Genomic DNA, 24,053 nt, shown 5'->3' on the forward strand with positions numbered 1-24,053 from the left:
AACTCAACATTTTTGTCTCCTGCAAGCATTGTAGTATCCTGCAAGCATCAGCGGTAACAGAATCAGAGCTAAAATCAGTTGTTGAATTAAGCATGCACTTCTCTGTGCTGCTGGAGTAATAAAAATCTGTTTCCACTCACCTGCTGCTCCCCATCAGCTCCTCTTCGCGTTAGCAGTAGAACAGAAGGACCATCGCTTCTGTGAGGGTGCAGCAAGATGAAGTGGGGTTTTTAACAGAATATGCTCTGCATTTTGTCAGAGGCAACTTATCTTTTACTGATATGTCTAGTACAATTCTATAGCCTGGGGCTATGACCTGCAAACACCAAAACTCTTGTGTTTTTTTTTTCAGTACTTCTTCATCTGAGGCCAAGGCTGTGCCTAATTAAAGTTATATCTCAGTCAGTGCTAGCAAATTGTGCACTCAAGTGCACCTGTAGGCATAAAGAGAAGTCAAGTAGAATATGCCCTTATGTGAGTTATTCACGTGTGTGTGTAAGGTGGGGCCATCCTGTAAAATTTTATGACTATTGTAAGAAGGATTTAAAATCAAGCAAGAGAGTGAATTTCCTGAAAATAATTGTGCAGGAAAAACTTAATACACCTTATTTGCAGCTTAATTCTGTAAGAGATGTGCACCTGTAAATAAAATCACATATTCCACAGAGGTGAGCTGGCTGGTACAGGACATGAGTTGGTTTAAAGTAGTGTGGGGCAGAGGGCATAAGCAGTTCAAGGAGCCGTAAGGACATTATGGGCTCCACAGAGCAGGGGGCTGGGGACACTGTCAGGAGCAGGCGGACAAATGCAGAGTTGCTGTACCTGGTGCAGAAGTCTTTTTCTCCATGCCCACTTTGGGTTTCAAAACAGAACTGGTATTTCCCATCAGTTCTCTACTGTTATACTCCTGACTTCTGAGGGAAGAGCTAGCAGCTAGGTAGGTGACATCTCTCCCTCTGGGATAGTGGGGACCTGTAGGGCACACAGTGACATGGTTCACCTTCGGCCATGAGAGATCTGGGAGCAGAGCTCTGATGTTTTGTATTGTGTTACTGCTTGGAGGAATAGTTGTAAAGGAAATTAATCTCCTCACCCTTGATTTCAGCATCATTACCAGCACTGTTCTGAGAAAGCCTTGAGTTTCTATAAATATTAGGATCCCTTCTGTGATGTCTGGAGGAAAGCTGAGAAGATACGAGAAAAGATGATGCTAAGGAGAGGGTTTTCAGGTACTAAATATTCTGGAAATACAAAAATTGCCTGGCTATTAATGACATGCTACTTTCTCTTTTAAAATTCTCTTTTCATGGGGGGAGAACCACATCCCCTGAGGAGAAAGGTGCAGAGGTTGGAAGTGTGAAGGGGAAAATAAGAAAAAATTCTAGATGAGGAGGACAGCTTGGAAATTGCCAAGAAGACACAATCTAAAGGCTGCAAACCAAGCAGGAGAGAGAAAGGGAGCAAGCTAGAGAGAACTTGAAGAAAATCTCAAAGCAGCAGAAGTGCTTCCCAGGAGCTTAGCATGCTGTTAACGTGCAGAGAGAGCTATAAAAGTAACAGTGAGCAGGTAATACCCCGGGGATATCTTGCAGATAATGGCAATGCTATCTTTTGTAAACAACATGTCCCTAGGTTTATAAGATAGCCTGGTTCAGTGTGCGTAACTCAGCGTGGAGAAATGTTTTATGGGACACGATGAAGTGCGCCAAACACATGTGGCACTGGTCTGGAAAAACAACAATCAAGTGTTTTAAATCATATGAAACTCCAGAGCTGCCCTTTATATTCACAGCAAGGCAGGGCTGGGCATATCTCTGCAGGTCTTATTAGTCCCGGCTGAGGCTCCCTTCTCTACAAGCCCTCTTTCCCCTGTTAATTCAGTAAGACACAACAGTTTGTTTGTGCATCTATCTCCCTTACATTTTACATATTGGCTCGTAATTTTAAACATAGCTCCAACTCAAACTAATGTAATTCTGACATGTTTTATGTAGAGAAGAAAATCCACAAAGCTTGATAACAAAATATTTCTATGCTTTGTCAGGAAATTTTTAGGTTGGATATTAGGAAAAACTTCTTTACTGAAAGGGTTGTTAGGCGTTGGAATGGGCTGCCCAGGGAAGTGGCTGAGTCACCATCCCTGGAGGTTGTTAAAAGATGTTTAGATGTAGAGCTCAGCGACATGGTTTAGTGGAGGACTGGTTAGTGTTAGGTCAGAGGTTGGACTAGGTGACCTTAGATGTCTCTTCCAACATAGACGAGTCTGTGATTCTGTGATTCTGTGAAATCAGTATCATGTCTGAAAAAAAAAATAAATTAAAAAAAATATATATTATATATATTTATTTATGCCTCATTATTTTAAAAGAAGACACCAAATGGGAGCTGCTGATGGCCAGCAGCAGCAGCAGCTGTGGTGAATGTTGACTCTTAAATCATCGGGGTATATCTGAGGTTTCCCCTAGCCTTAACTCCTGGGTCATCAATCTGAACCCAGAAGATCAGATGCCTTCAGGCATGCAAGATAGAAATCCATCTACCTTTTGAGTGCATACTGCTGGCTTTGGCTTGGATATCAGCTGTGGCTCAAGTGCTTGGTGAGGGACACCTCCTACCTAGATGCAGAAAAATTTAAAGGAGGCTAGACAGATGGACTAGATGTAAGTGTGTACAAGGCTAGGTGAGATGAGTTTTACCCCAGGTGTCTACACTGTGATTAACTTTGATGCTCAAATTCATGTTTTCTTACCTTGCATTCTTTTAATGCAGTGGGTTTAAAGCCATGTAGGAGTAGTCACTAGACCTGCTGGGATATTTCCTACAGTTCTGGGCTTTGTCAAAGCCAGGTTTGCAAAAGTATGGGCAGCACTCTACCTAAGACTGAGTTGGCATGTGTGCAGACTTCACCAGCCACACCTCAGTGCACAGGTCTGTGCAGAGAAACCTTCAATCTCCTGTATTATCCCAGGTTCTGGGTGATAAGTCATATTTGTCCAACAATGCTGGAGACACACCACTTAGCATGTAAAAAAAAATAAATGCTAAAAGCAAATGTCAGCACTTCCAGAAGCCTAGAAGGGAAAGTGGTAATTTCTCAAGCAAAATATTCTTATGCAGAGTTCTGTTTCATTACAAAACAGGAACAAATTACGAGCAAAATGTGGGTGACTTGTGGTAGGCTTCCACTGCTGTCATCTGGGGCCCTCTGAGGCATGGTCAGAGCTGCAGGACACCCTGCAGGGCCAGCATCTGGCCTCACCAGAGCAGGTTTTCTTTGTTTGACTACAGTTATAACCCTCTCTGTGTAACACAAGAAGAATATCCGGGCTCGCAGTCAGACTCAGGGTGATTCAGCAGATTTTCACATAGCACGACAGCTTGCATGTGATACCTATAGTAGTATTAGCCAGATAGATTAGACAGCAGGACAGGGCAAAGGAGTTCATGCTGTGTTGACTCTTTGGAGTCAACAGAGTTCTCAAAAAGAAACAGCAGGTTACTCTTCTGACGCCAACCTCTGTTTGCTGCCTCATCAGTCACCAGCTATGTCCTTTTTTCACTAGATCAAATCCAGAGAAATATCTTTGACAGAAACAGAAAAAAGAACACTTCTATGTCCAGGCATGAAATTCATCAGAAAAAAAATGTCCTGAAGAAATATCCCCCATCACTAAAGGAAGGGAAGGAAAGTTATGAAGGATTTAAGCAGAATTACCCAATACAACATGCATAAAGATGTACAAAATCATAAAGAATTTAAATAAAATTTTGATTGCTATCACAGCATCTTTTTAAATCTTGGAAGCTTATTGGCAGCTCTGATTATTTTTAGCTAGCAGACTGTCAAACAATGAAATTAGGAAGCACACAATTTCTGTCACCATAATTCTCCCAAACAATCATGACCTCTCGTGAGTCTTACATTAGTGCACCATCAGCGTGAGTCAGGAATTTATTTCCTTTAGATGAGAAGTGATTAGACTTAGTTGTTTTAATTAGCTTGAGAAATAGGAATTTCCCAACAGCAGAGAAGTGTCTGTAATTCTCTTGGTAGGAGGGGCTAAAACCTTTATAATCACACGGCAAAGCTACTGAGAGCTTAGAGAGGGATATACTCCGTACAAGGTAAGCTTTTGGGATTTTGGCATGCATGGGGAATTAGTGCACTTGACACGAAAGTCAGTGAATTGATCTTGTGGATTAAAGTCCTGAATGTGCTTTACTAACTTGGTTATGTGCATCAGATATTTAATTATTAATCAACTGCTTTCTAGGTATACAGACTTAAGAAAGAATAATTTAGATTTCAGATGTGTGAATGAAGTGCTTCCTATTTTAGGGAAGATGGCACACTCCTTACAAGGGGGATATGTTTTGTTGTACCCATTTGCTTTTTGCTGCTGTTAACGCTCCAGCTTTGTTGTTGACATGGTGTTAATAAACACGATGTGAGTATGAACTGGGCACTGCCTGCAGGTTCACTGCATTTGCTGTGCACTGGTTCTGAATGGGGTAGATGCCGTGTGTCTGGGGACAGTTGTTGCTTTAAACTCCTGCAAGAGCTGAGGTTGAATTGAGCAGATATTTTACTCTGTCTCTGTCTGTAGTGACAGCCAGTTTGATGTTACCAAACTAAAAATTAAATTCCATGCCTTCAGGCACTTGCCTGAAGAAATGAGAGGAGTGGGGACTGTTGTGAATGAAACTGAATGCATACATGTGGGGGAAAAAGCCTTCTTGTCACTTTATAGGGGAGCCTAATGGCTACTGGAGAAACTATGGCAATCATTCACCTGATATTGTCTGCCTGACTAAATAGTAAACTGTATCCTGAACTAAGGCCAAAACAAATAGAGCAGTGCATATCACACTCCCTGCTCTTTGGTCAGAACAAAAGACTTTGGGCTGGATGTGGTCTTTGACTTGCATGGTCTCTGACATGGTCTGGTCACTCTTGGTTCACAGTTCTTTTCCACTAACCTGCATATGCACTAACATATAAAAAACATCTCAAGGCAAAATGATGCAGTGCAACCTCTCAGTGTATTCTAACTTTTATCTCCTCTGCTGATTTGATGACAGACCTGGATCATCAAGCATTGGTTTCTAACAACAATTTTGACCAGTGCTTGAGAACCAGTTAGAGACTCAAGGACAGCATTCTGAACCTTCTTCATTTTAGTTCTTACTTCTTTATTGTAGGTAGTAGGAAATCAGACAGGTGGAAACATGTCTGGGAAACCAAGGCTGCACTATGTCAATGCACGTGGCAGAATGGAACCCATACGGTGGCTACTGGCAGCTGCCGGAGTTGAGGTTTGTCTATAGTTTTTATACTTTTTATACTAAAAGCATGTGGTAAATATGCATTTTTAATGATCAAAAATGGGACTGAGCAGCAGTTTCAAGTTCTGCACTTAGTGCACAGCAGTGACCAAGCAAACAATGACCACTAGCACACCCTTAGCAGGGGACAAGTTGCTGTTTCACTTCCAGGCATCTTGTGCCAAGTCTGCTTTTAACACTATAAATGCATCTCCCATGTAGCCACTGAAACAAAACATTTAAAACCACAGCAGCAGAACTTGGTTTCCTAAGCACTGATCAGTCAAGCACTTTGACTTCTGAAGGCCTCTAGTTAAATCCCCATGTCCAAAACAGCATATATATTATGACTATTACAACGTTGCTTGCCCCTGAAGTACTGTGTATTATAAAACACCCATTAATTATTTGTATCTGTAATGATTTCTGATATCAAAATGGAGAGGGAGTGTGGGGATCTGTGAGTTTTAAGAGCTGTGTTTTTTTCATCACTGTGATGAGCTGCATAGAGCACATGGTCTCTTCATCCCTCCTTTGGTCAGCTTATGGTAAAAAAACTCTAACATGGCTCTACTGTTGCAGCGCAAATTTACCTGTCCCCCTCCCTGCAACATCTCTTGCCAGCACCGAGAACAGAAGAGTCATGGTGGTGGTTTGCTCAGAAGACAGTGACTTCTGGTCACCCCAGGGTTAGCCAAAATCTTGCATGCATAGAACTATGAAACGTGGAGGAGAAGGATGAGGAGAGTAAGGCAAAGGCAAAACATATATTTTTAAACCTGATTTACTTTTTAAAGAAAAAATACTTTTTTTTTTTTAAGAAAAAAAAAGTTTTTTTTTTTTTTTTTTAAAGAAAATTCCCAACAGCGCAGCTTTTTGAACCCTCATTGTCTCTTGACAAGCAGAACTTAAAACATGCAGTAACAACATAACTTTTCTTCTTTATTCCCTGAAGTTTGAAGAAGCCTTTCTGGAAACAAAGGATGACCTGAAAAAGTTGCAGACAAGTAAGTTTCCTTCACTTTTTAATTAGATAATAATAATTAGAATTGTTTGCCTTAGGACACCTAAGGAAACTTATGTCTCTTCAAAGGATAATGTAGACTGAATTGAACAGGTGGTATCACAGACGCCCACTGCAGTGAGCATCTCCTCTGGAGCCTGGCCCATGTCCAGGAGGCTTTTGAAGATCTCCAAGGAGGAGACTCCACAGCCTCTCTGGGCAGCCTGTGCCAGTGCTCAGTCACCTGCACAGTAAAGATGTGCTTCCTGATATTCAGATGGGTGCTCCTGTGTTTCAGTTTGTACCCACTGCCTCTTGCCATATGATAATACATTTTTTGTAATCAGATCATCTTGAAATTCGTTAGCATTTTAGGTTGCCTACAAAGCTGTTGTTTTATAATCTGTATGAAACCAGAGTTCCGTATTTCTGAGTTTAACATGTACTTGTTCCTGTTTCCTGAGGCAACTGTTCAACTTGCTATCTTTAGCTTCCATCTTTGTGGGACTGATTCTCATATTTCCTCCAAAGGAAAAGACATGTCTGTGCTCATCCAATCCAGTCCACTTGGCTTTTCAAAGAAATCTGAGCTTGGGTTGGCAGTTGCAGCCCCACGGTCCTTCAGGAACAATGAATTTATTCCCCCCTCTGCCACCTGCTAGCTTTCAAAAAGCACAGCAGTATTTTGAGGCATGAGCATAAAAGAAGATAACTTTAATAGCAAGCTGTTTCTGTGCATGCCTGCCTTGCAGTGGATACAAAGAAGGACACGGCTGGTCAGTTAGCTGAGTCAGGAAATGTGATTCCATGAAACAAATACTCTGACATGCTGCTATGAGCAGTTTCTGGCAGTATTTTGACTTCTTCCTTCCTAGAAAGGGCTTTCTGCCGACTAGTAAGGGACTTACACAGCTACAATCTCACACCAAGAAGTATTTGGCTTTTGTTGGAATCATATGAAACTCCATTCATTATTCCCTGCTTCAGGCCTGTACAGGTGTTTGTTTCTGTATAAAGTCAATATAGTAGTCACAAAGATAAACATTAGTATGTATATTAATGTTATACCTTGACAAGCCCTTAAATAGTCCAGGTTTGCAAAATACTTAATAGCACATAACAAAAACTGTCTCATTGTGGGTCAGATCCTTTAGTTCTTCCTATCTGTATTAACCACAAAAATAAATAAATAAATAAATAAATAAAAAATATGAGTTAGGGCCATGCAGTGTGGGACTTGCCTTTTTCACTGGCTACTGAAAATTCTGCATTTGGGTCCTTCATCAGAGATGAATAGACTTCAGGAAGCTGACTGCTATAATAGTCAGTTATTAACATTTCACTAATGGTTCTTGGCTTCATCGGAAGCTACTTCCACACCATGAGAGTGAGAAGGAGTACCACAAATCAAAAATAACATGGGTTGATTCCTTTCCTGAATGATGGTGCTCATTCAGAGACTAAATATCTCCTTGTCTCATCCCCTTTTCCCCAGATGGAGACCTGCTGTTCCAGCAAGTGCCCATGGTGGAGATCGATGGGATGAAGATGGTGCAGACCAGGGCCATCCTCAACTACATTGCAGGGAAATACAATCTCTACGGGAAAGACCTGAAGGAGAGAGCACTGTAATGTACCAGTACTACCTTTGTTTGTCAGACTGCAGCCCATGCTACCTCTCTGTGTAACACTAGAATATCCCCGGTTACATTTAGACTCAGGGAGATTCAGCAGGTTTTCATGTAGCATGTGTTGAATGTGACTGTTGGTGATGACTACAGTAGCAGTAACCATATAGATAAGATAGGCAGAATGGTGCAAGGGAGTTTGTGAAGAACAGAGGTCAGTGCAGTCATCAGAAAAATAACTGTCAGGACTATAGGGGAGCTATGTTTTTACCTCAAATATTTGTAAATATTTCAAGTTGATCAGCCCAGGTAAACACATTACAAGATAATTGTTAGAAATTGTACAGACTCGCTGTTTAAAAGAACATGTCTGATTTGATTTTTAACATGAGTTTAGATAACACATATGCCAATTCTGTATTGAGTGGTTTGAAAAAAGTTAATGTAGTGAAGTATCATCCCTGGTGAAAAATTAAGAAGCGCAGCCCTATGGTTTTGCAGTTATGTCAGTTCCTTTTGTGCTACTCAGACCTCTCCTGTGTTTGAATTGACCAACTGGATTTATTCCTTTCCAGAATTGATATGTATGTGGAAGGATTAGCAGATCTGAATGAGTTAATCTCGAGCAATTTCTTCCAACCAGCGGATAAAAAGGAAGAACATCTCGCGACTGTTATGGACAAGGCCGCAAACAGATACTTCCCGGTCTATGAGAAGGTACATGGCAAAGATGTAACAGCATAATTAATACTATTTTATTGAAACTCTGTCCCTGATCTACACAAACAATTTTTATTCAGGAAAACAGAAAGGACAAATTACCACTTAAATATAAATTCCATGGTTTTGCTGGGAGTAGGACAAGACTCCACAGAGGGGACAGAAGATGTTACAAATCTGGGAGATACGCAGAGCTGCAACAGCCCAGGACACAGTGAAATCCCCAGCTGTCTATATCAGTTGTTGCAGACAAAAGCCCTGATAGCATTGGCTTTTATATGAAATTTCCTTCTGAAGTACAAGACCCTCTGACCATGAGAAGCACTGCATCACACATACAGAACAAGCATTAGAGGTCCTTCAGTAAAAAAGGAGGATGGCTAAGCTGGGTGGGTGTTGGAGAACCTGAGGCACAGTAACCCCCAGTGCAGTATTCACAAAATCAAAGCAGAAACAGGTGAGAAGTAAGGAAGCTACCCATAATTTGAAAAAGTCCAAGATTCTCTTACTGTGCCCTGTGCTGAATTCGAGCAACTTGCAAATACTGTGCAGTGATGGTTGTTTTCCATGAAGCTTAGCCTTCAATGCAGCAGTTCTAATTACAAGAGCTATAGAAGTGAAGGCAAGAGGGGTAGACCTGAACTGTCAGAAAAAAAATGAAGAAGAGAAAGGACTGATGTATAATGCCTAGGATGACACTGAGGTCAAATTATCTGTTTGTACTACGGATGTTCTTTTTGTGCTTCCTTGCTTCAAGGATAACTCCACGCAGTGTAGGACCTTACTATGAAGATATATTTAATCACACACTTACAAATTACATCTGTTTCTGGTCATTGTTCCTTGTTTTTAGGTTTTGAAAGGCCACGGACAAGACTTTCTTGTTGGCAACAAGCTTAGCAGAGCAGATGTGCAGTTACTTGAAATTATTTTATTGGTAGAAGAGTCCAAGCCTGATATACTTGCCAAATTTCCTCTCTTGCAGGTAATTAGACAGTTTTAATGATAAATCAAAGCATAACCATTGATTTAAACTGGCTGAGAATTATGGGGGAGTGGGAGGGTAAGCAAAGAAGGGTTATTTGATTTTTATGTTATTTTTAACAAGCAATTTTAGCCAGCCAGAAATACTGATAGTTATTGCAGCCTTCTGTCACTAGAGCCACCAGGGCACTTAAAGGGATAATATGATGAAGCATGTATTCTTATAGTCATAGAATGATAGAATATCTTCCTGAGTTGGAAGGGACTCACAAGGACCATTGAATCCAACTCCTGGCTCCACACAGGAACATCCAAAAATCAGACCATATGCCTGAAGCATTGTCCAAATTCTTCTTGAGCTCCAGCAGGCTTGGTCCATGATCACTGCTCTGGGGAGCCTGTCTTAGTGCCCGACCACCCTCTCAGTGAAGATGTTTTTCCTGATACCCAACTTAAAACTCCCCCGTCCCAGCTCCATGCCATTCCCTCAGGTCCTGTCGCTGTCCCCAGAGAGCAGAGCTCAGCGCCTGCCCCTCTGGTCCCCTCGTGAGGGAGCTGCAGGCCGCCATGAGGCCTCCCCTCAGCCTGCTCTGCTCTGGGCTGAACAAACCAAGGGACCTCAGCTGTCCCTCATACATCTTCCCCTCTAGACCCTACGCCATCTTGGTTGCCCTCCTTTGGACACTCTCTAATAGCTTTATGTCCTTTTTATACTGTGGTGCCTCAAACAGCACACAGTACTCAAGGTGAGACTGCACAAGTGCAGAGCAGAGACAATCCCTTCCCTCAACCAGCTAGCAGTGCTGTGCTTGATGCACCCCAGGACATGGTTGGCCCTTTTGGCTGGCAGGGCACACTGCTGGCTCATGCTTAGCTTGCCATTGACCAGAACCCTCAGATCCCTTTCCATGGGGCTGCTTTCCAGCCTCTTGTCCCCTGATCTGTACATACAGCCAGGGTTGCCCCTTCCCAGGTGCACAATCTGGTACTTGCACTTGTTAAACTTCATGCAGTTGAAATTGCCCAGCTTTCTAATTTGTCAAGATCTCTCCGCAAGGCCTGTCCACCACTGAGGAAGTCAACAGCTCTCCCTAATTTGCTATCATTAGCAAATTTGCTTAGTTAGTATGCATTTGAGTCCTGCGTCCTGATGATTTATAAAAATGTTGAAGAGAAATGGGCCTAAAACGAAGCCCAGGGGAACCCCACTAGTGATTGGCCACCAGCCCCATGTAACCACATTTACTATAATCCTTTACTATAATCTGCAGGATCAACCTGTGATGTTACTTTTACGGCATGGGTAGCATCTAAATGTCTGACAGTTACCATCATTCTTAAGTATAGTGCTGTTTTCTTTTTGTTTTGTAGAGTTTTAAAGCAAAAACAAGCAATATCCCCAACATAAAGAAATTCCTGCAGCCTGGCAGCCAGAGGAAACAACCCATCCAAGAAAAAGATATACCAAGACTGATGCAAATTTTCCATTGAGCAGCAAACCAAACCCACAGAAACCCTATTTCATTTTGTCTGTATTTGCTGATAATAGAAAAGCAAAATTAACGAAAATAGTTTTTCGATTACTCTTCAGCCTACTGCAGACACATTCAAAGTGAATCTACAAGAACACATCAGGAAATAAAATCATTAACTGAACTAGGGGCTACACCATATGAAATAAATTGTCTAAAATACTTAAGAGATTACCTGAAATAAAGTCTCACTATTTACATTTTTAAAAGTCTGTTCAATGACTTCTTGCTGCTACTTATATACTGAAGGGATCCCTTGTTCCTTCTGGCAACCCTAGTGTTGCTGGAATAGGAAGGTGGCTTAGCCCACACAGTGGGCAATGTGCCCTTCCTGGGAAAAGCCAAGTGAAGCCTGCAGGTTCAGGCTTGATGGAGATGAAATGTTTGGATTCAGCTTTCTTCTGAACTTAATATTCCTTGGCTTGGAGTATGTTGGGATCAGCGGTCCTACCGCACTTCTGTTTTGTCACTAGCTCTTCAAACTCTTGTATGGTAGCTTCACCAACATCTCCTTTAACAGACAGCCTGCTGTAGCAGCTAAGAGCACTTTGCACACATTTCATGGAAAGATAATTGCTTGTAGCCAGCTGTGAAGTTGAAAAACTATTATCAACAGAGGAAGGAGGGCTCTGGCTGGTGTCAGAATCATAAAATCATACAGGCTAGAAAAGACTTCCAAGATCATCTGGTCCAACCATTCCCCTACCACCAATATCACCCACTAAACCATGTCCCTATGCTACCAGGACTTTGGCATTTGGAATTCTGTTTTGACTGATGTTAATTCATATTAAACTCGGTTATGAACTGTGCATTGCAATCACTGAAATCCAGGCTAGCAAGAAAGCTGAATATATAAACAGGTATTCTCTACATCAACCTGTGGTATGCAGCTGCCAACACCCTAAAAAACGATTGCTCTGGCACTGCCAGCCTGAGATTAGTAGCCTCCGGGCAATAAAACTCCTGCTATCTCTCACCTACTGACTTTCGAAGTAAAACACCAGACACCTGAAACCACAGGTTTCTGCACAAGCATAACGGAGAGCCTCTGCCCCCCTGCAGCAGAAGCGTCCCACCCTCCTCCGGAGCCCATCCCCTCGGCTGCAGGGGCGGAGCAGCGGGGTCTGAATTGGGCTCAGGATCGGGCCCAGGACTGGGAGAGTGATCGGGAAAGGGATCGGGATCAGACGGTGCAGCGGAGGCTCGGTGCAGAGGGTAGGGGTGGCAGTGGGCTGGGGGGCCAGGGTGGGGGGACGTGAGCCCGGTTTGGGGTCAGACGCAGAGGCCATGGTGGGGTTGAGGGGTCCGCTGCTCATTAGGGTGGGCAGAGAGCACAGAGCTGCTGCTCTTCATGGATAAGTTTAAAAATCTCCAGGGGTGATTTGCCTTTCGCCTCTTGCGAGTGTCTCTTCCAGCTTGGGAGGTGGGAGGAATACTTCTCCATGCCGAGCGTTCGGCATGGAGCCCGGTAGAAACCCCACACTGGTAAGCAATTATGGTCTTCTGACAGCCTGCAGAGCGAGTCGGGCACAGCGTTAGGAGGTCGAGCTGTGCAGGAGCTGTGTGCAAGGAGCCAGGCCTTGTGAGGAGCTGCCTGGGGGCCACGTCAAGCTAGGAAGAAAGTTTAAGATCGGGCAGGTTACAAACATATGCTAAAGTTCGCTTATTTGCTTCACACTGGAAGGCCAGTGCCTGAATTGTTTGGGACAAAATAACTTTATTTAAAAGCAAACAAACAAAAAAACCAAAAACAGACTGCAGCGGTAGCTGTCACTCTGACACCTGCCTAGCTGAAGCCTGAGGAAGGTCTCATGCACTAGGACATCTAGAAGGTTAAGGATTTCTCTTCAAGTCCATTATTATTCAAAAAATAATTTACCAGCCTTGCTCCTGTTTCGTGACTCATTTGCTTCTCAGAGGAATGCTTGTTGCAGTGCAGTAACAGAATCACTGCAGTACTTTGCCACCACATGGAAGTGTTCAGCCTAAACCCCAAAGCCGTGCAATTGCTGGAAGCACTAAGCTTTTCCTCACCTGCACAAAAGACTCAGCCCTTGGCTAGCCCTGGAAAGGAAATGTGATGGGCAAGTACAGCTTATGTCGATACTAGGACTTTTTCTCGCTGACATATCATCAGCTGTTCAGCTTTTCTTTTATTTTTTTGGAGTGGGGAACTGAGCTGACACTGGCAAGCAAGATGGATTTTTTTTACTAGCTCTCCCTCTGCTTTGGGTTCAGGGAACTTTGTTCTTTCTGCTTAAGCAAGCCTGTCCTTGCAGTGTACTTCTCACATTTACTCCAAATGCTGGAGGTGGGAGTCCTTGTCCAGTGCTTGTCCAGGCTTTGAAGGGCCCAAGTGCAGCTCTCCTCTCAGATGGAGTGGAGTTGATACTCCCTGAGCATGAAGGAATTAAGTATTTTTGAAGTACCAAAGTTTGAGAGCTTTTCATGCCGTGTAGTGTAACTCATGTGCTTATGGGAACTAGAAATGTAGTGTAGGGCATGTAGGGAAGGTGGTTGTAATAAGGCACTTCTCTAAATGCCTTGTCTATGCACTCTGTTCCTGTTCAGGTATTAGTTAGGTATCTGGCAGCTGTAGACTGATGAAAACTAAACATTAGACATAAACAAGTCTTCATTATCAAGTACATTTTTATGTTAAAGGAGAACTTTTCTGGAAGAGACTGAGGTGTCTGTGAATACAGGTATTGCCAGGGCTGGGTGTAAGCTGAGCAGAGGTTTTGAGGAGCATATTTTGGACTGGGGTGCCACAGTTCTGCAAAGCAATGGCTGTTCCTTACAGGGCCTGTTGAAGGTACCACCCAACACAAAGGAGTTCAGTGGAGAAGACCTGACATGCAGTCTCCCCACTCACTGTTATACTGTTCATTTGTGCATCTTCATTGACAGCTTTGGTATTGTGGCCAGGGTTTCTACTTTGTGGCTCAGATGAGTGCTGTAAAGTCTGTACTTGAGTAATTGAACATGCCTGTAAAGAGATGAAACCTTGGTTTAATGATGAAACACTCTTCTAATCAGTCTGTGAGTTTGTCCTATTACCAAATCTGTTTTTATCTTCTGGTGATAAGAGTACAGCGATAACTTTGTTTTCTTCACCAGACAAGCTCCCCTTGGCTGCCAGGTTCAAACTACAGCATGTGAGTGTACCTGGTGTTAGTGAGACTTTGGAAGAACAATGTTTAATCCCCATGCCATTATCTGGTGGCCTTGCTGCTGGGAGCATTGATCAGGCTTTATCTATCCAATGGAGATCGTGGTCTCATATGTTTGGTTTCAGCCTTAATTTTAAGTTTTCAGAGCCAGCAGGATATACATCCCTGTATATATTTCATACATCTTCTTGAATTTGTCAGAAAGAACAACTCTGAAATCATGGCGGGGAAACCTAAGCTGCACTATACCTGTGGAAGGGGGAAAATGGAGTCAATCCGATGGCTGTTAGCAGCAGCTGGGGTTGAGGTTTGTACCTTTTATAAACATTCATTATTTTAATAAAGTGATCCGATTAATCTGTGATTAAAATATGGATTCTGTTTTGGAAAGATTTTTCATGTACATCTCTGCTTAGAGATATGCACAACATCACATTGTGATGCAGAATGCTTAGATTCGGTGACATACTCTTGTATTATTTAAGATATTCTTTGATTTTAATATATGAAAATAATAATTTATTCATTTTTGAAACATACTTTATGCCGACAAGATCTTAAATCACTGCTTATACTGTTTATAAGGTTTTCAAATTCTGATTTCCCCATGTCTTATGATTGGTCTCCACTGAAAGATCATGCATACCACATGAAGAACTTAGTGCAATCTCCGAACAAAGTGGTTTTCTTTTGTTGGTCAGGACCTGACTCGGATAAATCAGCAAAGCTGCCCTGAAGCCAGTGGAGGGCTATCTTAGATTTGCATCAGCTGAAAGCTGTCCTAAGGCATCTTAATTTCTACATTCACTTTTTTGTTTGAATGTAGTGGTTTGAAACTATTTTCTCAGAAACGTTCTATATTCCATTGGAAATGAATGTCTTTTTTAATGGTGCTTATTCATTGTGAGTGTTGCTGACAGAGAAGCTGAAGATCATGAGTGCTGAGGAAACAGAGATCTTGCCCTCAATGAATTGTCCTCTTCATTTAAAAAGTAAAAACCAAACCAAACCACCACCAACAACAACAACAAAAACATATATACAACAGCAGGGGGAAAGAGAGGGGTAAATACTGTGTATGAGAGGCATAACTTGTTAAAAATTTCAGAGTCCAGCTACCAGACTCTGCCACTTTCCCATTGTCTTTGGAGTTACACAATGTTGTTTTCTGTCTTTGCTTTTCAGTTTGAGGAACAATTCATAGAAAAAAATGAACACCTAGAAAAACTACGCAAAGGTGAGTCTCTGTAAACAGTCCCCTAAACGTAAGCTCACATCAATATAACAAAAGGAGTACTTCTTCTGACTTTGTTAGCCTGAGGTGAGATTTTGGTAAGATCTCCAGTGCGATGTGACCTATATAGAGATTGGAGAGACCTGGTTGCATTGCAGAAGCTTTAGATCGCTCAGCATTAGAAATGTCTTGGTATGCTACAGATAATCTTTCTCAGAATTAACATAGTACTACAGCTGCATGAGAAGTTTGCTTCTTTTGTTCTCCAGATGGAGACCTGCTGTTCCAGCAAGTGCCCATGGTGGAGATCGATGGGATGAAGATGGTGCAGACCAGAGCCATCCTCAGCTACATAGCAGGGAAATACAACCTCTATGGGAAGGACCTGAAGGAGAGAGCCTGGTATGGTAACAGTACACACCATCTTCACTCATACTTTTCCACTTTTTTTAACATACAAGAAAAAAGTATTGCTTTGAAATGTCTGCATGTAGGCATGCAAATAATCTGCTAGCACTTAGTCCCTTCAGATCCAGGGGCTGGGTAAGCAGACTGTGATTGAGAAATGATTGTTTGTCGTCAATATAATTAGAAAGTTATGCCTGCTTGCAGGCTCATTTGAACTCACAGAGCAGAAGTGGTTTAAGTTGCTGGGCAACTGGAGGACCGTAAGGCAATTGTAATGGCTAAGGTTGCTTTTCTGTGGGTTTATTTTTTTTAGATGGAAAACAGTAGGGAAAACTACAGCTGCCTGGAGAAACTGAAGTGCTTTAAAAACAATAATAAAGAAATGCTCAGTGACTTAATGTCCCTGAAAGTTGAACCATTTGTTTCATAATATTCCTTTACCGTGTAAACTGTGGATACTTTTCATTGTCAAAAGAACTAATGAAAAACTAAAAGTCATCACTCTTAAATAAATAAATCATGGAGAATGAAGTCCTTAACCTAATTGACTGCCACTGACAGTGAAAGGTTTATTCGGTAAAAATGGAGAGACAGCTCCAGAGATAGTGTTATTATGGTTATTATGGACAGTAATATCTCATCTGGAGTACTGTGTTCAGCTCTGGAGCCCCCAGCATAAGAAAGACATGGACCTATTCGAGGTGGTCTGGAGGAGGGCCACGAGGATGATCAGAGGGCTGGATAAGGGGTAATAGCTTTAAACTAAAAGATGGTAGGTTTAGATTAGATATAAGGAAAAGAACTGTTCACCATGAGGGTGGTGAGGCCCTGGCACAGGCTGCCCAGAGAAGCTGTGGATGCCCCATCCCTGGAGGTGCTCAAGGCCAGGCTGGGTGGGGCTTTGGGCAACCTGGTCTGGTGGGAGGTGTCCCTGCCCATGGCAGGGGGGTTGGAACTGGGTGGTCTTTAAGGCCCTTTCAACCCAAACCCTTCTGTGATTCAAACTGGCAATTGGCAGCCATTTGATGTCTGAATCCTTTTCTGATCAGATCTCAAAACTATTTTTTCGTGTAGAGTGGTTTTCATATGTGTTCTTTTCTCCCACAGCATAGATAAATAGAATATCAGTGGAAAACAATGTGAACTCTACTTTGCATCATCTGTACTGTAGTTTTTACTGTGTTGCAGACACTGTGGGTCTGTTTATAAAGATCTGTGCTTTGAAAGAAAGAAACCTGAGCTGGAATCAAAATGGAAGAACAAGAAAATGAACCAGTGTCTTACGCTGAATTCACTAATAAGCATAAGACTCAGTGATCCATTCAGCATTGTTATTTCAGAAAAATAACCAACATGGGATGTTCACATGATCAATGCTAAATTAAAATGTTTCAGGATTGATATGTATGTGGAAGGAACAACAGACCTGATGGGAATGATCATGCAGCTCCCTTTGCAGTCAGCCGAGATGAGAGAAAAGAATCTTGCCTTAATCATTGAACGATCTAAGACCAGATACTTTCCTGTTTATGAAAAGGTAAGTGATGAATCAGCATGAGTCCACATAGCAGCCTCCCCCTATACTCTAAAGGCAGGTTGTGACACATTACCTGGGGCTGTGTGATGGAAATTGCATTCAGGAATGGGAAAAGAAGGCCACGAAATAATACTGGGCTGATCTCAATACTGAGCATCTTTGCTGTCCTTAAGACTCCTCAGAGGTCATATTCTACTTGTTATGAGGAAAGACTGGACTTCAATTACTTACACCTAGCTTAGTAACTGGTAGCTTACAGCATTTTGCACAAATGTCCCATTTAAATACCTGTGCCAGCCTTCAGAACTTGCTTTCTAAAAGTGTACACACTCTTGTTGTTGAAAGTTAAATCTAACTGTGCATTATAATTAGTGACCTAATTCTGTGATCTTTCTCAAACCCATTGCTTTCGTAGAATTCACCTAAAGATTATTATTGTCCTTTTCTAAATTGCTTTTAGGGCATCCTTAGGCATGCAACAAATAGGTTCTGCAAACAGGATGCATCTAGCTTAAAAGCATTAAAGCAATTACCTACTGGCTGGCACGCACTAAGGAGGTGGCCTCTGATGAGCCACGAGGTAAAGCATTAGTATGCTTACTGCACTCGTGAAGCACATGAAGACCTCCTCTTGGCTATGCAAGAGTTGGTCAGGAGGGGAAGAATTCTCTGCTGCTCCCCGGAACATAGCCTTGGTGTTGCCATTTCCTGCCAACTTGCTGTTTGTTTTGTGTTTTGTTTTTCCCTTTAGAAACTCTTATTTTTGTGTGTGTGTTTATTAACATTTTACCTTTTTGAATTCAGCTAGCGATGATTCCCGTCTCACTGTCCTGCTCCTGTTTGCACCCTACACGACAGTGCTGTGCAGACTTTCTCACAGCCCTTTCTCACTGTGTAGTGGTTTCCTCCAAGTCTGTGCCAAGGGTACACAGCTGCATTGGTTCAGAGCTGGGGTGGGTGCCTGGCTCAATCCCTTATTTCCTAGGAGGAATATGGGGAGAGGCTATAGAGGAGATCAGGGATAGATGGGGGTTTCAAGAGCAAATTCATCATGGGATCTGCTACTAAGAGCTAGCTCTGGGAAATCAGAATTATTTTGGAGGGATATTTATACAACTTCCTGGGACACAGAAATATGCACTTTTTCTAATGTCTTTGCTCCTGCATGAAAACATCTGGCATCTATTTGGGAAATTTCTAATTTGTGTCACATGGAACAAACCACATTGTCTGTTACTTCATGTACCATTCAAAACAAACAAACAGAAAAACAGGACTTGGTGCAGTTTTGTGTGCGTCTTTATCAGAGCCTTAGGTTGTGCACGCAAAACCCACAGAGGCTGCCCTGTGGTGATACTGCACATCAACTACGTAAGCCAGCGCTCCTGTAATCACACAGCTGCATTTCCATACCTGTGGAATACTGTGCTGGGAAAGACTGATCGCACACAGCAATCTTTCAAAGATTTGAGGTCTGATAACATAAAGAAAAATTACTAAAAAAAAAAAAAAAAAGGCAAAATAACATTATTCTCCAAACCTGTGCCTACTTGCCACTGGCAATTGTTATGGTATATCTAGTGTGTGTGCCTAGTGGGGGAAAGTCTTTAAAATGGTCCTTATTAACTGGTGTTAGACACAGCTGAACTTTGCATGATTTTTAACCTAGCTAATTTCATCAGAATGATTAATAACTTTCCTTCTGTACCGGCTGCTTAAGTAGTACATTGATTCGTTGATTTGGCAGGCTTTGCAGTCCATACATCACACTGTCCTGACAGTAAAACCTCTGTAGCTAAAAGTAATGAAGGAATTGGCTCTGGGGACAGAGGCTGGTGCCCTAGTCTCAGCGCATACTTCCTAGTGGAGTGTAGCATCAGCGCAGTGTAGGCACAGATGTGTTTTCTTCTGCTTCAAGGGTGGTAATCTTCAAGAGGAGGGTAAGCTGGAGAGCTGGTAACTGCTTTGAACTGCTGTGTAGCAACATTCGCTGCAAATTGTGTGTTACAGCTGCTAGTAGCTTTGCAGGGCTGTGGTTCTGGCATCAGCAGGCTGCCAAGAGAATCCTTCAGTACGGGACGAAGGGTGCAAAGGCTGCGTTCCTTGGCTCCTGACCTACTTCAGACTGTAACCCAAAGTCTCACATTTGGCTGAAAACAACCAAGCAACTCCTCCACTCCACAGGCATTCATAGTTTTTTTCTAAGATTTTGAACTGGGGCATTCAATAGTTTTGAAAATAGCTCATTGTTAGGGTGTAGCAGCAGCAGTTCAGGCTGTGCTGCCAGATCTGAGACTCTGGAGATTTCCCTGGTTGATTGCTGAATAATATTCTGCTGCTTCCTTTGGGGACAGTTTAACCATCTGGGAATTTAGGGGCTGTTTCTTCTTTTTTATTTTATTTTTATCAAAGTACATTACAGCTAAGCTGTCTTAACTACCTCTTCCATTACTCCAGTCCTGCTTCTCTTCTGTGATTTGAGTCTTTCTTGTGAGACAGCAACCTGGGGTGACAGGTTAGAGTGAGTGATAAGCCCACATACACTGAAACATGAGTTCTGGTTCCATATTTTTTGTCATGAGAATACCTACTTTCTATCTTCATAAGTCCTCGTATGGATTTGCTGTGCTGTGTATTTCTGTAGAAATCTGTCTGTAATAAAACATCTAGCTAAAATGATTGCATCCTTATTATTATTATTATTATTTGTTCATGTTTTGTAGGCCTTAAAAGACCACGGTCACGATTATCTCGTTGGCAACAAATTTAGCTGGGCAGACATCCATCTGCTGGAAGCCATTCTAATGGTAGAAGAATGTAAGCCAGATATCCTGTCTGCATTCCCTCAGCTACAGGTTAGTGATCATCTCATCTCAATGCAGAATGTAACAAGCAAATTTCACGGCCCAGGTCTGAAAGCTAATTGATGTTTAAATCTTTTGAAGCATTGTGCTATGTTACTGGTAGCTCTCTGATCTACCACTGACAAGCTGAACACACTCAGTGTTGAACACAGCAGCTCTGGGGGCTCACCTTTCTCCAGCTCTGCAGCCCGCAGTCGTTCTCAGCTGGGAGGAATTCACTTACCATAAGATCACAGAATTATTAAGGTAGAAAAGACCTCTAAGTTCATCTAGTCCAACATTTAGCCTAGTACTCAAGTGCACCACTAAACCATGCTACCAAGTTCTGCACCTACATGTCTCTTGAAAACCTCCAGGGATGGTGACTCAATCGCTTCCCTGGACAGCCTGTTCTAGCACCACACAATGCTTTCAGTAAAGAAACTCCTCCTAATATCCAACCTAATATCCTACCGACTCTACCCATTCAGGCCTGTCACTGCTGCTTCCATGTCTTCAAGCACAGCAGTGAGCATCAGGAGGGGAGGTCCACAGCTTGTTACATCTGCAGTTCCCATCCTTCTGCTTTGGCTAGCAAAGTTACATTTGGAAGAAATCATATACAATTACAGAATCTGTTATGTTCCTTTTTTCTTGTCTTTTGTGGTGTTTAATATAATTTATATATATATGTATATAAAGTTAAAAATGCAGAGTGTTGAGCCAGCTATAAGTACCAATAACTTCTCTGCTAAATAGGTATGGCTGAGAGGTAAAAAATCCAAGTCATCTGATTTTTAAGCTATAAAGGATTATAATATCCTTGCTCTCACTGGCTTTCTTGCTTCTTGTTACAGGCTTTTAAAGGAAGAATAAGCAACATTCCAACAATCAAAAAATTCTTGCAGCCTGGCAGCCAGAGGAAGCCACCAGCAGATGACAAGTATATTGCTAACGTGAGGAAAATATTCAATATCTAATCATGTGGCTGCTGAAGATAACACAACTATAGCATATTACCTGAGCTGTGCCTTATAAGTGCAAACTGTGTAGATGTATTCTGTGGCTGTAGTATTAATCTTTGAAAGAGAAGACGGTTTAGATTGGGATAAAAGGCTGTAGGACCTGTTGATTTCAAAAGGTAGTATTTTATTACCACCAGTTTTTACTACCACAAGTTACATGAAATAAAACATGCTATGTTTACTTAATTGCAATATTTCCAAAATTCAATGTTCCCCTGCTCTTTTTATTTGCTGTCTGTACTTTTAGAGCTACAGTTTAAAAGCTATATAAATAGCAAATATAAATTAGAACTCGTGATTTATGGGTGAAAGCAAGAAACTATTTTAATCCTCACATGAATCTCTTAGAAGAGATTTTGTTTCACTGAAAGATCAAAGTACATTTGTCTAATTAGTTCCATGTAGTTTTCATCCGTGCTACTTACACCCTTGCTTCTCCTCTTGTTGCTTGGCTGGATTGCCCCAGCAGGGAAAATGCTGCTTGACTTCGGTAAGATTTCATTTTCCCCAGTTACTTCTCAAGTAAGAACTCTCAAGAGAGCTGTGAGGCTGCTCACCTTTTCTGTAAGAGTTTATGAATGCTTTAAGCACTGTTGGGATAAAACTTGTTTCAGATTCTTTACCCTAATTTCACAGGAACCATCACTGTCACAAATAGTGCCATAAACAATTCCTTCCTTTTTTTTTTTCTTTCTCAGTAGGACTCAGACTGATGAGGCAGAGAAGCCAGTGTAGAGACAGTGTTAGCCCAGCAAAGTTACCTCTTTCTCTGACTTGTTTAGGAGCCACATATTGTACCTCAAGTACAAACTGGAACAGCTCCCTCACCTAGGCACTACCCACATTAGCTCCTAGCACTTTTATATTTAGATCACCTGCTAGCTGGCAGCAGCAGTTTGAGCTGCAGCACCTCTGTTCCAAAGCAATGCAATAGTTACTGAACCCCTGCAGGGTCTGACACAGGGCATTGCCTCTGCATGCTGTGAGTGCTTGTGGTGGTGTTCCCTTCCCAACCACCCGCTTAAGCAGAGCATCTGGCCTAAGCAGGTAACATCAGTGGCAGTCCTGATGGGTGTCTGGTCGTGACGGCTGTATTCTGGATTCAGGAGAGACAGAAGACAAATAGTCAAGGGCTAATTTGAGCAACACATCCCCCTCCCAACTACAGTGCTGGCCAAATTAAGAAGGAAGTCCAACTCAAGCTGAGTTTGGAATAAACTAACACCTGAATGCAAATATGACCAAGAATCAATCATCTCATCTCATAAACAGTGAGCAATCCGAGAGCTAAGTAACAGCATGCTAACGTGCTGTAATGGTGCTTTATGATCAAACTTTACACTGGCTAAGTAGCATAAAGGGTTTGTGTAATGCATATAAACCTTTAGACATAAGCTGTTGACCAAGTCTGGGACTGGGAGTGGATTCAGCCACACCTCTCTAGGCTCCTTTCCTCTTCAGCTCATGGAGTTTAGAAAGCAAGGGGGTCCACTCTGAACCTCCAGACTCAATGGGATGGTCTCCTTGATGTAACGTCGCCTACCCCAGTTCCTCACATAGTCTCTATGTAGCGTACAATGTCTTTCATTTAGTGTCTTTTACATAGTGTGCAACTACGTGTATCATCCAGCTATAATCAGGTGTACCTCGACATCTGTTAAATCATATCAATAAACCATATTGCTACTTCTCTTTTCTGAGTGAAGTGCACATCATTTCTACCTGCGGCAATGTTCAATCCCCTACGGACACAAATCCCCTAGGGATACAGACACTTGCTGAGATCACTGCTTGCTTGGGCTGCACAGAAATTTAGGCAAAAGCTTTTGGATTACAGTTGGGCTTGGAGTCCAGCCCCAGTCCCCACAAGGTAATTCTGAGAATGCATGAATGGCTCAACTCTGGAGGTGCTGAAAAATATAAAATCTTATTACACTGAGGATCTGAACTAGCAGGCAACTGCAGGATGGTGTCCACATTTCAGCACTAGGTTGCCAAAACTTTTTTAGTAGAACTTAATCTAAGGTGGGACTCTTCTGTATCTACAGTACAAATATCCAAATCAGCATTGGTCACCTACGCTTGTAATTATGGTACATGACAGTCCAATTCCCCTGACCTGTCTTAAAGTTCTAATTCAGGATTAAAAAAAAAAAAAAACACATCTTACCTGTCCGGCTGCCATTGCACGTACCAAGGCCCCAAACTGAAATCCATAATACACCAACTCAACCACCTGTAAGACTGCCAACACCTAGAGGTGACTGGTACCAGCATTTGTTAGCAAAAGATTCAGAGGTGGGGGCTGACATTGGCGTGTTTTTTTGTTGTTTATTTTTTATTTTTTGTCAGATATTCCTTAGAAATTTGAGCTGCTCATACCTTGTCTCCACCTACATGTAGGCTCCTGCCAAGAATAACAAGCTTGGTGTTCCGATGGATTTGTGCAGCATTAAGATGTGATGTCTGTGCTTAGAGATAGGTGGCCTTTATAATATTATAGTAATGTTTATAATATATACTCATTTTTATATAAGCATAATTATATAAAAGTATATATACTTATTTTTATATAAGTATATATATATTTGTAATGCTATATATATATATGTATATATATATATAACAACAGGGACAC

At 42.0% G+C, this 24,053-nt stretch overlaps 2 protein-coding genes across 2 annotated transcripts; both read left to right on the forward strand.

Annotated features, from left to right (window-relative positions):
- Nucleotides 1-4,075: 4,075 nt before the first annotated feature.
- On the forward strand, nt 4,076-11,401 carry LOC137854670 (glutathione S-transferase-like). Its single transcript, XM_068678411.1, has 7 exons — nt 4,076-4,125; nt 5,203-5,316; nt 6,281-6,332; nt 7,824-7,956; nt 8,532-8,673; nt 9,530-9,661; nt 11,032-11,401. The coding sequence occupies exons 2-7, from the start codon at nt 5,230-5,232 to the stop codon at nt 11,149-11,151; spliced, it is 666 nt and encodes a 221-aa protein (XP_068534512.1). The 5' UTR covers nt 4,076-4,125; nt 5,203-5,229; the 3' UTR covers nt 11,152-11,401.
- An 868-nt stretch (nt 11,402-12,269) lies between these two features.
- On the forward strand, nt 12,270-23,107 carry LOC137854669 (glutathione S-transferase). Its single transcript, XM_068678409.1, has 7 exons — nt 12,270-12,410; nt 14,570-14,675; nt 15,554-15,605; nt 15,872-16,004; nt 17,406-17,547; nt 20,271-20,402; nt 21,248-23,107. The coding sequence occupies exons 2-7, from the start codon at nt 14,589-14,591 to the stop codon at nt 21,368-21,370; spliced, it is 669 nt and encodes a 222-aa protein (XP_068534510.1). The 5' UTR covers nt 12,270-12,410; nt 14,570-14,588; the 3' UTR covers nt 21,371-23,107.
- The last annotated feature ends 946 nt before the right edge of the window (nt 23,108-24,053 follow it).

The sequence above is a fragment of the Anas acuta genome, chromosome 3 (genome assembly GCF_963932015.1).
Source record: "Anas acuta chromosome 3, bAnaAcu1.1, whole genome shotgun sequence".
Lineage (NCBI taxonomy): Eukaryota > Metazoa > Chordata > Aves > Anseriformes > Anatidae > Anas > Anas acuta.

Coding starts and splice junctions, on each gene's coding strand:
- LOC137854669 (XM_068678409.1), top strand. CDS start 14,589: ATGGCGGGGAAACCTAAGCTGCACTATACCTGTGGAAGGGGGAAAATG. Junction 14,676..15,553: donor TAGCAGCAGCTGGGGTTGAG/GTTTGTACCTTT, acceptor TTTGCTTTTCAG/TTTGAGGAACAATTCATAGA. Junction 20,403..21,247: donor CTGCATTCCCTCAGCTACAG/GTTAGTGATCAT, acceptor TTCTTGTTACAG/GCTTTTAAAGGAAGAATAAG.
- LOC137854670 (XM_068678411.1), top strand. CDS start 5,230: ATGTCTGGGAAACCAAGGCTGCACTATGTCAATGCACGTGGCAGAATG. Junction 6,333..7,823: donor CCTGAAAAAGTTGCAGACAA/GTAAGTTTCCTT, acceptor CCTTTTCCCCAG/ATGGAGACCTGCTGTTCCAG. Junction 7,957..8,531: donor GACCTGAAGGAGAGAGCACT/GTAATGTACCAG, acceptor ATTCCTTTCCAG/AATTGATATGTATGTGGAAG.